The sequence below is a fragment of the Asterias rubens genome, chromosome 6, assembly GCF_902459465.1.
Source record: "Asterias rubens chromosome 6, eAstRub1.3, whole genome shotgun sequence".
Taxonomy (NCBI): domain Eukaryota; kingdom Metazoa; phylum Echinodermata; class Asteroidea; order Forcipulatida; family Asteriidae; genus Asterias; species Asterias rubens.
The window spans coordinates 17,739,613-17,751,490 of record NC_047067.1 but is presented as its reverse complement, the minus strand read 5'-3'; the positions used below and the strand labels follow the sequence as shown (position 1 = coordinate 17,751,490).

Sequence of the window (11,878 nt, the reverse complement as noted above, 5' to 3'; positions counted from 1 at the left end):
TAAAATAACAAACCTGTGAAAATTTAGGCTCAATCGGTCATCGGAGTCGGGAGAAAACAACGGGAAAACCCACCCTTGTTTCCGCACGTTTCGCCGTGTCATGACATGAGTTTAAAATAAATCCGTAATTCTCGATATCGAGAATTGATATTGTTTTAATGTTTTCTCAAAAAGTAGAGCATTTCATGGAATAATATTTCAAGAGAAGTCTTTGACCTTTACCTTCTGTAAACCCTGTAAGTTATTTGTAAATCTGTGAAATTTTAACTTTGTTTCTGTACCGAAAGTGTCCAATGGCTTTAAAACATAGAAGTTCAGCTTTGTTAATGTACGAGTTACGGTCTGATTAGGATAACAATCTCAAAAACTGAGCTCTCCTCTCCCAGTATTTTGACATAGTTTTGTTTCCCCATTCTCATTTTACTTTTCTCTTGGTGGTCAGCAAATGCACTATTATTATTACTACATTAATGTACTTATCATTATTATTATTGGTTTTTTTATTGTTTGTAATTATTAATATTTTTCTCTTCATTTTTGTCTTCATCATTTCTGTCTTTGTTTTAGTTTTCTGTCCGTACATTCTTGTTCATGTTTATATATGTATGTTTTACGAAGGCATTTCGCCACAAGCTCCCCAGGCATCTCGCCACAAGCTCAGGCTTCTAGGTGATGCATCTGTTTCAGACACATTCTGCTTGCTCTTAATATTATACGATCCATGTTTGTTGCAATGCTCCCATGCATGCCTACATGGGTCACATAATCATCGACCAATATGGGCCCCATATGGGGCAACCCATTTGTGCCCATGCGGACCCTGTAGGCCTAACGGGGATTCATCTACCCAGTGGGCACACGACGACTTTAAGACGTCTTATAGACGTAAATTGACGTCAAATTTACGTAATTTACGTCTATAAGATGTCTTAAAGTTGTTGTGTGCCCACTGGGATAATGGGGCCCATACTGGGTAAAGCCCAGATGTCCATAATGATCACATGGGTCAACATAAACGGCCCCATTGGCCTCCACCGATTCCTGCAACTTAGATTCATATGGGCCCATAAAGGTTGGCCCATAATAACCTAAGTGAGGGGCCCATCTGTGGCATAACAATCTCAGTACAATTTTATTTATTATTCCATGGCCTAGAAATGGGCAATATGGGATTCATATGACATGTGGGCCAATGTGTGAAGTGGGGTGGCGCATAATGGGGGCCCATGGGCCAGCCTGAACAACTTTCAAGTATGCCTACAGAAATCATTTAATTTTAATATAAAGCTGTTTTCTACCTGAGCATCAGCTTCAGGTTTTCAGGTTTATTTCCATTTGTACACATGCACACAGTAAGGGAATACTAATTATAGAACTTAATTACAGTATGGTGAGGTTGCAGACAGGAAGCCTATAGGATTGTACATCAGGGTCTGACCTTTTCAAAAAGAATACATTGTAAAAGTTACAATCATGAGTTACGAAAATAAATAAGTAAGCAACATTATGTGGTTTATTGATTGAATAATTTAATTTAAAGTCACCTGGAAATAGAATTTGTTTTCTTTCAAACATAAGAGTATATGCTTACGAACAATAAAACAATTTTTTTAGTAATTGTTTGTCACGATCATATATGTTTACAAAATATATAACGTTGTTTGGGGGGCTGACTCCGCCTACCCCTTTTGTGACGTCAATCGAGGCAGACTTTGCCTGCAATGCGTATAGTAAACACACGTGCAAAGTACATGTACGTCCAAGTCGTGAGTTGGTACGTTTCAAAAAAGGTTTTTCTGCATTCAGCAGCAATACATCTGGTCGGCATTGCCGGAAATTGTTGTTGTTGTTTTTTTTGAAACGTACAAACTCACAACTTGGTCCGTTCATGTACTTTGCAATTGTGTTTACTCTACGCATTACAGGCAAAGTCTGCCTCGATTGACGTCACGAACAGCGCCCTCTCGGGTCGGGGTCTACTCTTAAATTTGTAAATAACACAAGAACTGCTTTTTTAAAACCTTAGTTAACTGTTCATTCACATTCCACTCATCAAAACACATATATTAGTGACTTCCAGGTGACATTAATAACTATTCATACACTGATAAGTCAAGAAAAACAATTTAAGAGAAAAATAACCATAACTTTACAATTAAATATTAATATTGAGTCATATGGCAATTTAAGTCAAAGTTCATACAGCTCCTATAGTTATCGTTAACTATATTAAGAAGAAGTTGTTTTTTGTAGTACTTTTACAAACTCTAATTGAAGTTATTGGTCATGAAGATCGAATTTTATTACTTAGGAGAGGTCCCTGATATCTTATAGTTGAAAGGTGGAGAGTTGTCCTAACTTTACTTAACATAACAGCATCGTTCTCTCGCTCCGACATCTTGTACGTAGTTCATTCCTAAATATTTTTTGTTAATAAATATTAATTTTTCATACGTGTGCTTTTTATTTTGTTACCGTTCTATTCTCATAATATTGAATCATTTCCAAAAAAGAGTATGGAATAAACGTCATATGAACTGAATTGAACTAATGAGTCAAGTCTAAATGAAAAAAACTACATAGGTACATCAAACAACAGTATCCAGCAGTCAGTTATGTGAATACTTCTCCATATTATTTACATGACTTATAATATTTAATTTCAGGAACCGACGATTTTGCAATCAAGGTTAACACGTTTTTCGTTTTTATCTCAATGGAAAAAAACAGTACTTGGGCTACCCCAGTGGTCTTACCCATTGGTAGTCTAGTCGTCATTGTCTTTTCATACCTCCAATGTTTATGGTAGATTTCTGTCGCATAGCACTTTTTATATAAAACTCTTACGCCGGTTGCTTGCTTTTCAAGACCGGAATTGCGTCAACTATTTTTATATCGCAGTTACTTACAAAAAACAAATTTGACCATTAGTGATCGGTAGTTGAACTTTCAACGTCGTATCTAATCTCCAAGATTTTGATTCAACCACCGAAAAACTGTGGGCCGCGGTTGCTGCCCGACCCGACCGGCGGTTGAGCCAGGCTGGTTTAGTTGCAGCCAGAGACGCATGTGAAGTGCGCCCTCTTTTCCCTCGGAAAGAAAAGGACCAACTCGACTTGTCTTACTCAGTTGCCTGTGTCGTCGATGTCCACCTTCATAACCCAAAAATACATCTGTGAGTCGATTTGCAACTTGATTTTTGCAGCTGAAAACAGGCTTTTTACATAGGGTTGATTGGTAGTCTTTAAGTCTTCTTCTTTCTTCCGTAAGAGTACATTTGAAGGGCGAAACATGGATGCTTCGGTGGCAAAGAAACGGCGTATGGAGTCCAGCAACGGCAGTGGAACCGAGAAAGTAAGCACAAAAATCCGTTTGTTGTCGTCAATCACTGCCCACTCTCAAACTTATTGTTGTAATTTAAAACCTGCCACATTAAATAATCTGTCTTCCTGGTCGGTTCATCGGTTCCATCACAGAGAAAGGACCCTATTCCCACATCTGTTGTCCTTTGTCTATCGTGCCGTATTATATTGTAATCTGGCAATGGTATCCAGATCCTCACTTGTCCAGTTTTTGAGGACCAAACCAAAAGGTTTTTGATGATTTTTTTCGGTGGGCAATGTTTTTGTATACATACTTAAGGCCCCAACATTATGACATATTTTAGTACCTTTTGGAAATGCCTAAAGTACAAAAACATTTGTGCATTTACAAGTGCAACTAACCAGTGGAGCCTTACATTTTCTAAGTTTTGGTCAAAGGAGAGGAGACTCTTTGCTTGGCAAGTCGGTGGCATTCCAAACAAAAAACATTGCATTGTATTTCTTAGGTTAGGGACTGTTACAGTGTTAATATTTACATCGTGCGCAGAGAGGTAAGACTATAAGAGATTTGCCTCGATTTTAGGTACACCTTGTATACAGGACGCCCTACGATATTGTTCATTTATATAAAGGCAGTGGACACTATTGGTAATTGTCAAAGACTAGCCTTCACAGTTGGTGTATCTCAACATATGCATAAGATAACAAACCTGTGAAAATTTGAGCTCAATCGGTCATCGAAGTTGATTGCCCATGCCATACTATTACTACACTCTACACAATACAGGTTTTAATTAATAAATGGCTGCTGTGTGTGGTCAATCTGCTATGCATGTATAATGTACTACATTGTCATGATTGTATACTGCCTTCTGCTATAGAGCAAGGACCGGATAATACTGGCAATAATACATACATGTGACAACAATATTTGCATAAATTGGGTGTGTGTCGAGTGTGGCCTTTATAGAGGATTGTGATTGGTCAGTCCCAATGCTAATTATCATAATGCAATGTCAGGCTGTAATAGTGCACAGAAGTGGTGATTGTGTACAGTACTGTACATGCTACCCCCTACACACTCAAGCACAATTTGTTTTTAAAGACAGTGGACACTATTGGTAATTGTCAAAGACTAGTCTTCTCACTTCGTGTATCTCAACATAAATGCATAAAATAACAAACCTGTGAAAATTTGAGCGCAATCGGTCGTCGAAGTTGCAAGATAATAAATAATGAAAGAAAAAAAACCATTGTCACACAAAGTTGTGTGCTTTCTGATGCTTGATTTCGAGACCTCAAATTCTAAACTTGAGGTCTCAAAATCAATTTCGTGGAAAATTACTTCTTTCTCGAAATCTATGTGACTTTAGAGGGAGCTGTTTTTCACAATGTTTTATACTATCAGCCTCTCTCCCCATTACTCATTTAATCAAGAAAGGTTTTATGATATAATTATTTTGAGTAATTACCAATAGTGTCCACTGCCTTTAACACAGCAAACATGGAGATTCAAAGTGTAGTTAGGCAGATGTTTTAACTGACGATTACTTTTAACCCAATAGGTGTTGAAATTTTTGGATAAACTGTATAACATACATGTACTAATTGTGCACTGACAGATTGAGCTTCAAGATTACAGAGATTTTCATTGTAGGCCCTACAAGTACACAAGTTTGTCTGTTATTAAGAACAAAATCAGTGGCATTATGAGCACAAACAAAGAGTGAACCATTCATTGTTAAAATCATATCAACTACTCTACATATACGTGCATGTTTGTGTACTAGACCTATGGATGTTTTTATGGGGAATAAAAATAATAAATAAATACCAGCACATTTAAAAGAGAATCTGTGGGTATCAGTATGTATTTAATTAGGATGGAAACTTTGCATGGTTGAAATATGATAGTAAGGTTTGCGTACTAACACATGTAATGATAATCTCTAATTTTATGGGGTGCTGATCTGAAAAGAAACGTTTTTTGTTCGATCAGTAGCCTATCTCTGATGGATTGAATAAACGTCGAATTTGAAACCTACGGTTCTTTTCAGAACCACCCCATTTCAAACCGTTAGAGATACATTATGGTGTTACCGCAAACCTGACTGTAATGTTGATTGCTACTTTACAAAAACAAAAGGAGAGTAGAGAATTTTCATAAATTCATTTTTTGTTTGTCTTGGGCCTACATTTTGAAAAGGCTATTTCAGATAGGGGTTTAGGGCCTAGATAGGATTTCTCTTGGGGAATCGTTCTGGGTGAGCTAAAATTCCCTTTCTATGTTGAGTGGTGTCCTCTGCCAACGATGTCACCACAGAAGTGTCCCCATATCGTGGTTATACATAAGAACTAGAGGGCGCACTGGTCTATATACACGGCCCGGCATGCGCGCATGCGGCCATTTTGTAAGTTGACAAACAGCATCGCATAGCATGTTATAATCAAGACACCTGGCGTATAGTTTCACATTCAACGCGCTTACAATGTTCATCTTACAAAATGGCGCACGTGTCTCCTTGCAGTACCATTTTGTGCACGCAGCATCACCAGTGCGCCCTCTACTTATTATTTATGCCCCTGATCTACCTGTCCTTGTAGACATTTCATCTGTTGTCAAAAACCCAGTCCCTTCAGAGATGTCCACATAGGACACTTGAAACTTTCTTCTTTCAAATGCAATACCAATCCTGTGCAGGCACGTATGCTTCATTTTTGAAAGTGCAAGGGCACCAAATTGTAAATTTCTACTGGGGCATTTCAAGGGCACCAAGACAATGACCAGGGGGCATGGAGGCAATCGCCTATATTGCCTCCGTGAAGTATCGGGCCCTTCCTGTGGTGTTCATTCTAGAAATGAGAAAAACAAATAAAACAAACTAATAAAATATTAAAAATAAAATAAATAAATAAATAAAATAAAAAAACATTATAAAAAAAGCGTTTTAAATAAATAAATATTTAAATAAATAATCAAAATAAAATAAATGATAATATTAGGAAATTTTTGTTTTTGATTGAGTAGGATTCTGACCAGACGAGCTATGTGGAAACGACCAGCGAGAATGGCAAGACGTCACTCATGTTTGGCCTGAAGGAGGAGGTTGGGACCCTTGCTCGCACACTCAAGCTGTTTGAGGTATGTTTATGAGGAGAGCTTGCTGCGGTCAATGCTCCGTATTTTTGACGGCACGAGGGCGCTCTAACTATTATTTTAATCTCTTTATTCTACAAACTATGGAATTAAATGCCAGTGCAGTGTGTGACAGAAGCTAGTGCCTATCTATTTTCTTTACAGTAAGCCAGCCAACAGTTCAGCGCCATAATAGTACAACACAATCTCATACGCTAAGTTGACCCTTATACAGGTCTTTACTTAGGATGGGTTCAGGGCCATTGCCATGGAAGTTAGGAGGCGTTATTCAAACCCATATTATCTGTTGTGAAATCATTCTAGGATGCATCCTAAGTTAGGACGAGTTCTCGTCCTACCTCAAGAGATAAGACGAGTCCTAACTCTTTGTGAAATCAACCCCAGAGCTCTCATATTTCTTTCTTGTCAGATGTGAATCTTTAAAGGAACATGTTGCCGCCCTTGGATTGGTTGAGTTGGTCCTTGAAAAGCATTTGAAACCATTAATTTTTTTAAATCGATATAATATAGTTAGAAAGATGTTTTTAAAGTATAATATAATGATCCACACAAACTTGCCTCGAAATTTCTTTTTTTTCCTTTTACTTTGCAAACTACAATCGGCCATTTTATGAACTGAAAAGCTTTTATGGCTTCCACAAAATGGTGTGCCGTGTTAATTCACGATGTATGAGGAAAACCATGCAATTTCGAGGCATATTTGTGTGGATCATTATATTTTACTTTTAAAACATCTTTTTAACCGTATGCATTTGATAACGAACGGTTTAAAACTCTTTTCATAGACCAACACACCCGATCCAAGGCCTGGGCCCAATTTCATAAAGCCTGTAAGCACAAAAATTTGCCAGCCGCTTAGCATGTAATTTCTTCCTTGATGAAAACAAAATTACCAGCCAAATTTCCATTTGTTGCACATTGCTTGATACTGGTATTCAGGTGTTGTTTGCAATCCTAAAAGTCACGTGGCAATTTGGTTGGTACATGTAGTACTGTTTTTATCAAGGAAGAAATTTCATGCTAAGCAAATTTTTGTGCTTACCGGCTTTATGAAATTGGGTCGTGGTGGGCTGCTTTATACAGACAGCGTGGTAAGGCCTTTTGCACCCCTCTCCTCACTATCGCAAGCCATGCTGACACACACACCATGGAGCTATAAAACGGTAGCTCCATCCACACACCTCTGTGTGTATTAAATACACCTGCAACCGTGGACCTGTACTATTGTCCCTCTTTTGTTTTGACTCAAACTTTTTTGCGGCACCTCCCATTGGTTTTGTAAACGTTTTCCAACTGCACAACCGTGGACCCTATAGGTCCCCGGTTTTAATTACTATAGTCGGGCACACATGGTCACTAAAACTGCATGAACTTTAAAGGAACACGTTGCCTGGATCGGTCGAGTTGGTCTTTGAAAAGAGTTTTGTGACCGTTTTTTTATAAAATGCATATGTTTAGAAAGATGATGTAAAAGTAGAATACAATGATCTACACAAATATGCCTCGAAATTGCATGGTTTTCTTTTTACCTTGTCCAATAACACGGTCGGCCATTGTTGGGAGTCAAAATTTTGACTCCCATAAATGGCCGACCGTGATAGTTCGCGACGTAAAAAGAAAACCGTGCAATTTTGAGTGATACTTGTGTGGATCATTATATTCTACTTTTAAAACATCTTTCTAACCATATACATTTCATACCAAATGGTTTCAAAACGCTTTTTATAGACCAAGTCGTCCAATCCAAGGCAACGTGTTCCTTTAAAATGATTCTCATTCTACTACCCTGGATAGCTCTGCGCATGGTACACTGTACATGTATCATACATGACATGCATTACATTGTAAATGAGCATTGCAGACCTCTTGCATTGCTTGCGCAGAAATGTGACATCAGTGAGAATGCAAAAAAATAGTTAATGGCCTGACGTTTCGACCCTAGCAGAGCCGTACTCAAAGGCTACGTAAATGAGAACATAACAAACATGAACAGGTAACTAAGTGAAGGATAAGCAGTGAAGAATGCTCTACTGTAGTCATGATCAAGGTCATCTGCTGATCAAGGTCATCTGCTGATTTGGCTGTTTTCACAGGGTTGTTTTTCAATTTGTCAGCCAGACAAGTGAACCTGTCGTTTCAGTAGTTTGAAAGAATTTTCACAAGCCAATGTGTAGGCCATCTAAAGAATTTCTAATGACCTTTTTTTTCTTTTTTCCAACCATAAGCTTCCTTTTTTGCACTTTCAACAATATGCCCTTTTTACTAGTATTTACCAATCTGACTGATTTACCTATACATTTATGCTTCAAACGGTTGGTTTACTGTGTGAAACCATGTATGATAAAGCCACATAAAATAAAAAATAGGGAATTGCAAAGCATGAGTCTTGTTCAACTTCAAGGAAATAACTGTTTTTGTAGTTTTTGTAGAAGTATTTTGAACTAGTGATTCTGATTTGACTGCTGTGTTCTTTAAATAAAATTCAACCTTTGATCTGCACTAAGCGTTCACACTTTTTTTTTTAACTGGGAGAATAAAATATTTCTGGCCCCAGCTGACTCCAAAGTCCCCTGGAAGTGTTTTGAACTGACAATGACAGCTGGTGCTGTCTTGGTGTGAGCTGGCAGCCACAAAGGTCGAACTCTTGGCAAATCATCAGCAAAAATTTAGGCAATGTTGTCAACGAATTTTGTTTGTGTTGGAAATGTTGTTTATTAGATGTTACTTAGCTGTTAGTGTTTTACGCAAATGTTGTAAAACACATCTACCCAACCCCCCCCCCACCCCAGACCAAGTTTTATTTTAAGGGGGCATTCACAGAATAATCAATGTGTAAAATAAAATTAGTCATTGGGACTAGTATGCAATGTGTTGATTGCGCGCTTACTTGCTAATTCTACCTATTATGTTTCTACATAATATGGAGAGCTATAAAAACGATCCATGATTGCACACAGTAGGTTTATTGCAGGACATCACACTACGTATGCAATTACAAGGTGTCATTGACAGTGTATGATTGCACACAGTAGGTTTATTGCAGGACATCACACTACGTATGCAATTACAAGGTGTCATTGACAGTGTATGATTGCACACAGTAGGTTTATTGCAGGACATCACACTACGTATGCAATTACAAGGTGTCATTGGCGGAGTATTATTGTACTGGTAGTCTTTAAATTTCATTAATATAATAATACACGGTTTTTATATTGCGCTTTTTCACGGGGTGTCTCAAAGCGCTTCCGACATTATTACCCCTGGTCACTGGGCCTTAAATCATTCCTTAAACCCTCTCAGCTCCCTGGGTAGTATACAGCCTGTGCAACATTTATATGCGCTACATGGCTAAACCAATCACAAGAACCATCTCTGCCCTCACAGGTACCCATTTACCCCTGGGTGGAGAGAAGCAATTATAGTTAAGTGTCTTGCTCAGGGACACAAGCAAGTGTCACAACCTGGATTCGAACCCACACTCTGCTGAACAGAAGCATCAGAGCTTGAGTTCGGTGCTGTTATCCACTCGGCCACGACATTATGGATGCATATGTTGTACAACTTAACCCCGATAGTGCATGCACTGTGACCCCTTGGAATATAGTCATCACGTAGGACCATTGGCCCAATTTCACCAAATTTACTGCAAAGTTTTAACTTCTCTAGAACTGAACATTTTCTAGACACGGATTGGAATGCTGCCCCATGTATGGAACCTAAACATCACGGGTTGTGGTGCATGTCGCAGCGGTTCAATAAATTTGCTCCCTGTCGCAAGGCAGGGTACAGAAACAGGGTTCAATTTCAGCATGGAGGAAGGAAGAGAAGGAGCTCGAACGAAGGGACTTCAAAAGCCGAACCCGTGGTACCGCGGTCGTTTAACGACACCTCGTAATCACCCACATATCTTATACAGACAATGGGCGACCTGGAGTATGTCATTTTGTGCGTGCGCACTTGGTTCTTCACTTAACTATGGTGTTGTATGTTGTATGGACATAATAAAGAAAAAAACAACTTTTTTGAGACCTGATAAAATGTGTGGACACTTTCGCCCACCAAATCGAAAAACACAATTGAATACCAACCACCCTCGTGTGCTAATACCCAAATTTTGAACCACCGCTAGTGACAGGAAAGTTGCAAAAATGTAAAAATATGCTATGATTTTTCCATGTAAACACCACGAATGGTAAATGAAAACGTGTTTATTCACAATTCTTGTCTCCAATGATTCAACTTTACACGAAGGCACAGTGCAGAGCAGCGTTACTGCACGTTCTGTACAAAGAGATTTAACCGCTCTCACTAATTGGCCGTCCAGCTGGAGGTCTCCGTTCTTTTTCCACTGGTCAGACAGGGGCATTGTCGGGGTATTCTTTTGTTACTCTGCGGTTTTGCGGGTCGTTCGAGCTCCTTCTCTTCCTTCCTCCATGATTTCACGAAGCTTGTTTATAAAACCACAACATAAGCAGCAAGCAATTTTGCTTACCAGACTAAGGTAACCTGCCAAAATGCCATGTCACTACTTGTGACTGGCTTCATGGTCATCTTAAAGTCACCTGGAAGTATAAATTTTTTTAAATAAAGCTTTTGTCACTATAATATGTGTTTTTATGAGAGGAATGTGAATAAAAAGTTAACTAAGGTTTAAAAATATTAGTTTTGATTGTATTTACAAATTTACGAGTAGGCCCCGACCTGAGAGGGCGCTGTTCGTGACGTAATTCAAGGCGCGATATTTGAAGAGAAAGTTTGTAGTCAGGCCCCCGTACATTACATGTACGTCTGGGAACATGGCACATCAAACAAATTTAGACACGATTTTACACACATACGTACATTGAAACTTGAACATGTTGAACGCCTAGTGGTTTTTACAAAAGCTATTGCTGCTATTTTTATTTACCTATGCGACTTTTTAGTGACCAAATGGGTTGTAAGATGTGGGTCTGCCTACTAATTATTATAGAAATACGGCCACAGAGCAGACTGCACGCACGCACTATGGCTGCTGTATAATGTGCGGACGGTCACATAGGACCTGCACGCACGGTAAATCGCATGCGGTACCAACAAAAAATCGTGTCACTTGGCAAAAGCTAAAAACATACCCTCAAAGTTCAGCAAATGCTCATCTGGGTTCGTCACGTCTTTCAGATACCTTCTTCGACTTCCCACTAGCTGGAAATATTGTTGGGACGGCGTCGTGTTTAAAAATGGCTCTTCTCGTCATGTCAAATGAGTGGTGTATCCCGGATTCGAAGCACGATGGCTCGAAGTGTTCGCTGCATAGGGTTGAAAAAGACGTCGGACCGGACCACTTTGCTCTAGTTAATCTGACTTTCGCAGCCCACAACTGCCTATACTTGGGATCTGCAGGAAACAGATGAAG

General features: G+C 38.9%; 1 protein-coding gene across 2 annotated transcripts in view; it reads left to right on the top strand.

Annotated features, from left to right (window-relative positions):
• The first annotated feature begins 3,111 nt into the window (after nucleotides 1-3,111).
• The window catches only part of LOC117291205 (phenylalanine-4-hydroxylase-like), a 30,734-nt gene continuing 21,967 nt past the window's right edge, over nucleotides 3,112-11,878 (top strand). For both annotated transcript variants that reach the window (XM_033772804.1, XM_033772803.1), the window contains exons 1-2: nucleotides 3,112-3,354; nucleotides 6,352-6,465. In XM_033772804.1, the coding sequence (XP_033628695.1) occupies nucleotides 3,292-3,354; nucleotides 6,352-6,465 (177 nt within the window). In that variant the 5' untranslated portion in view covers nucleotides 3,112-3,291. The remainder of the gene's footprint in view (nucleotides 3,355-6,351; nucleotides 6,466-11,878) is intronic.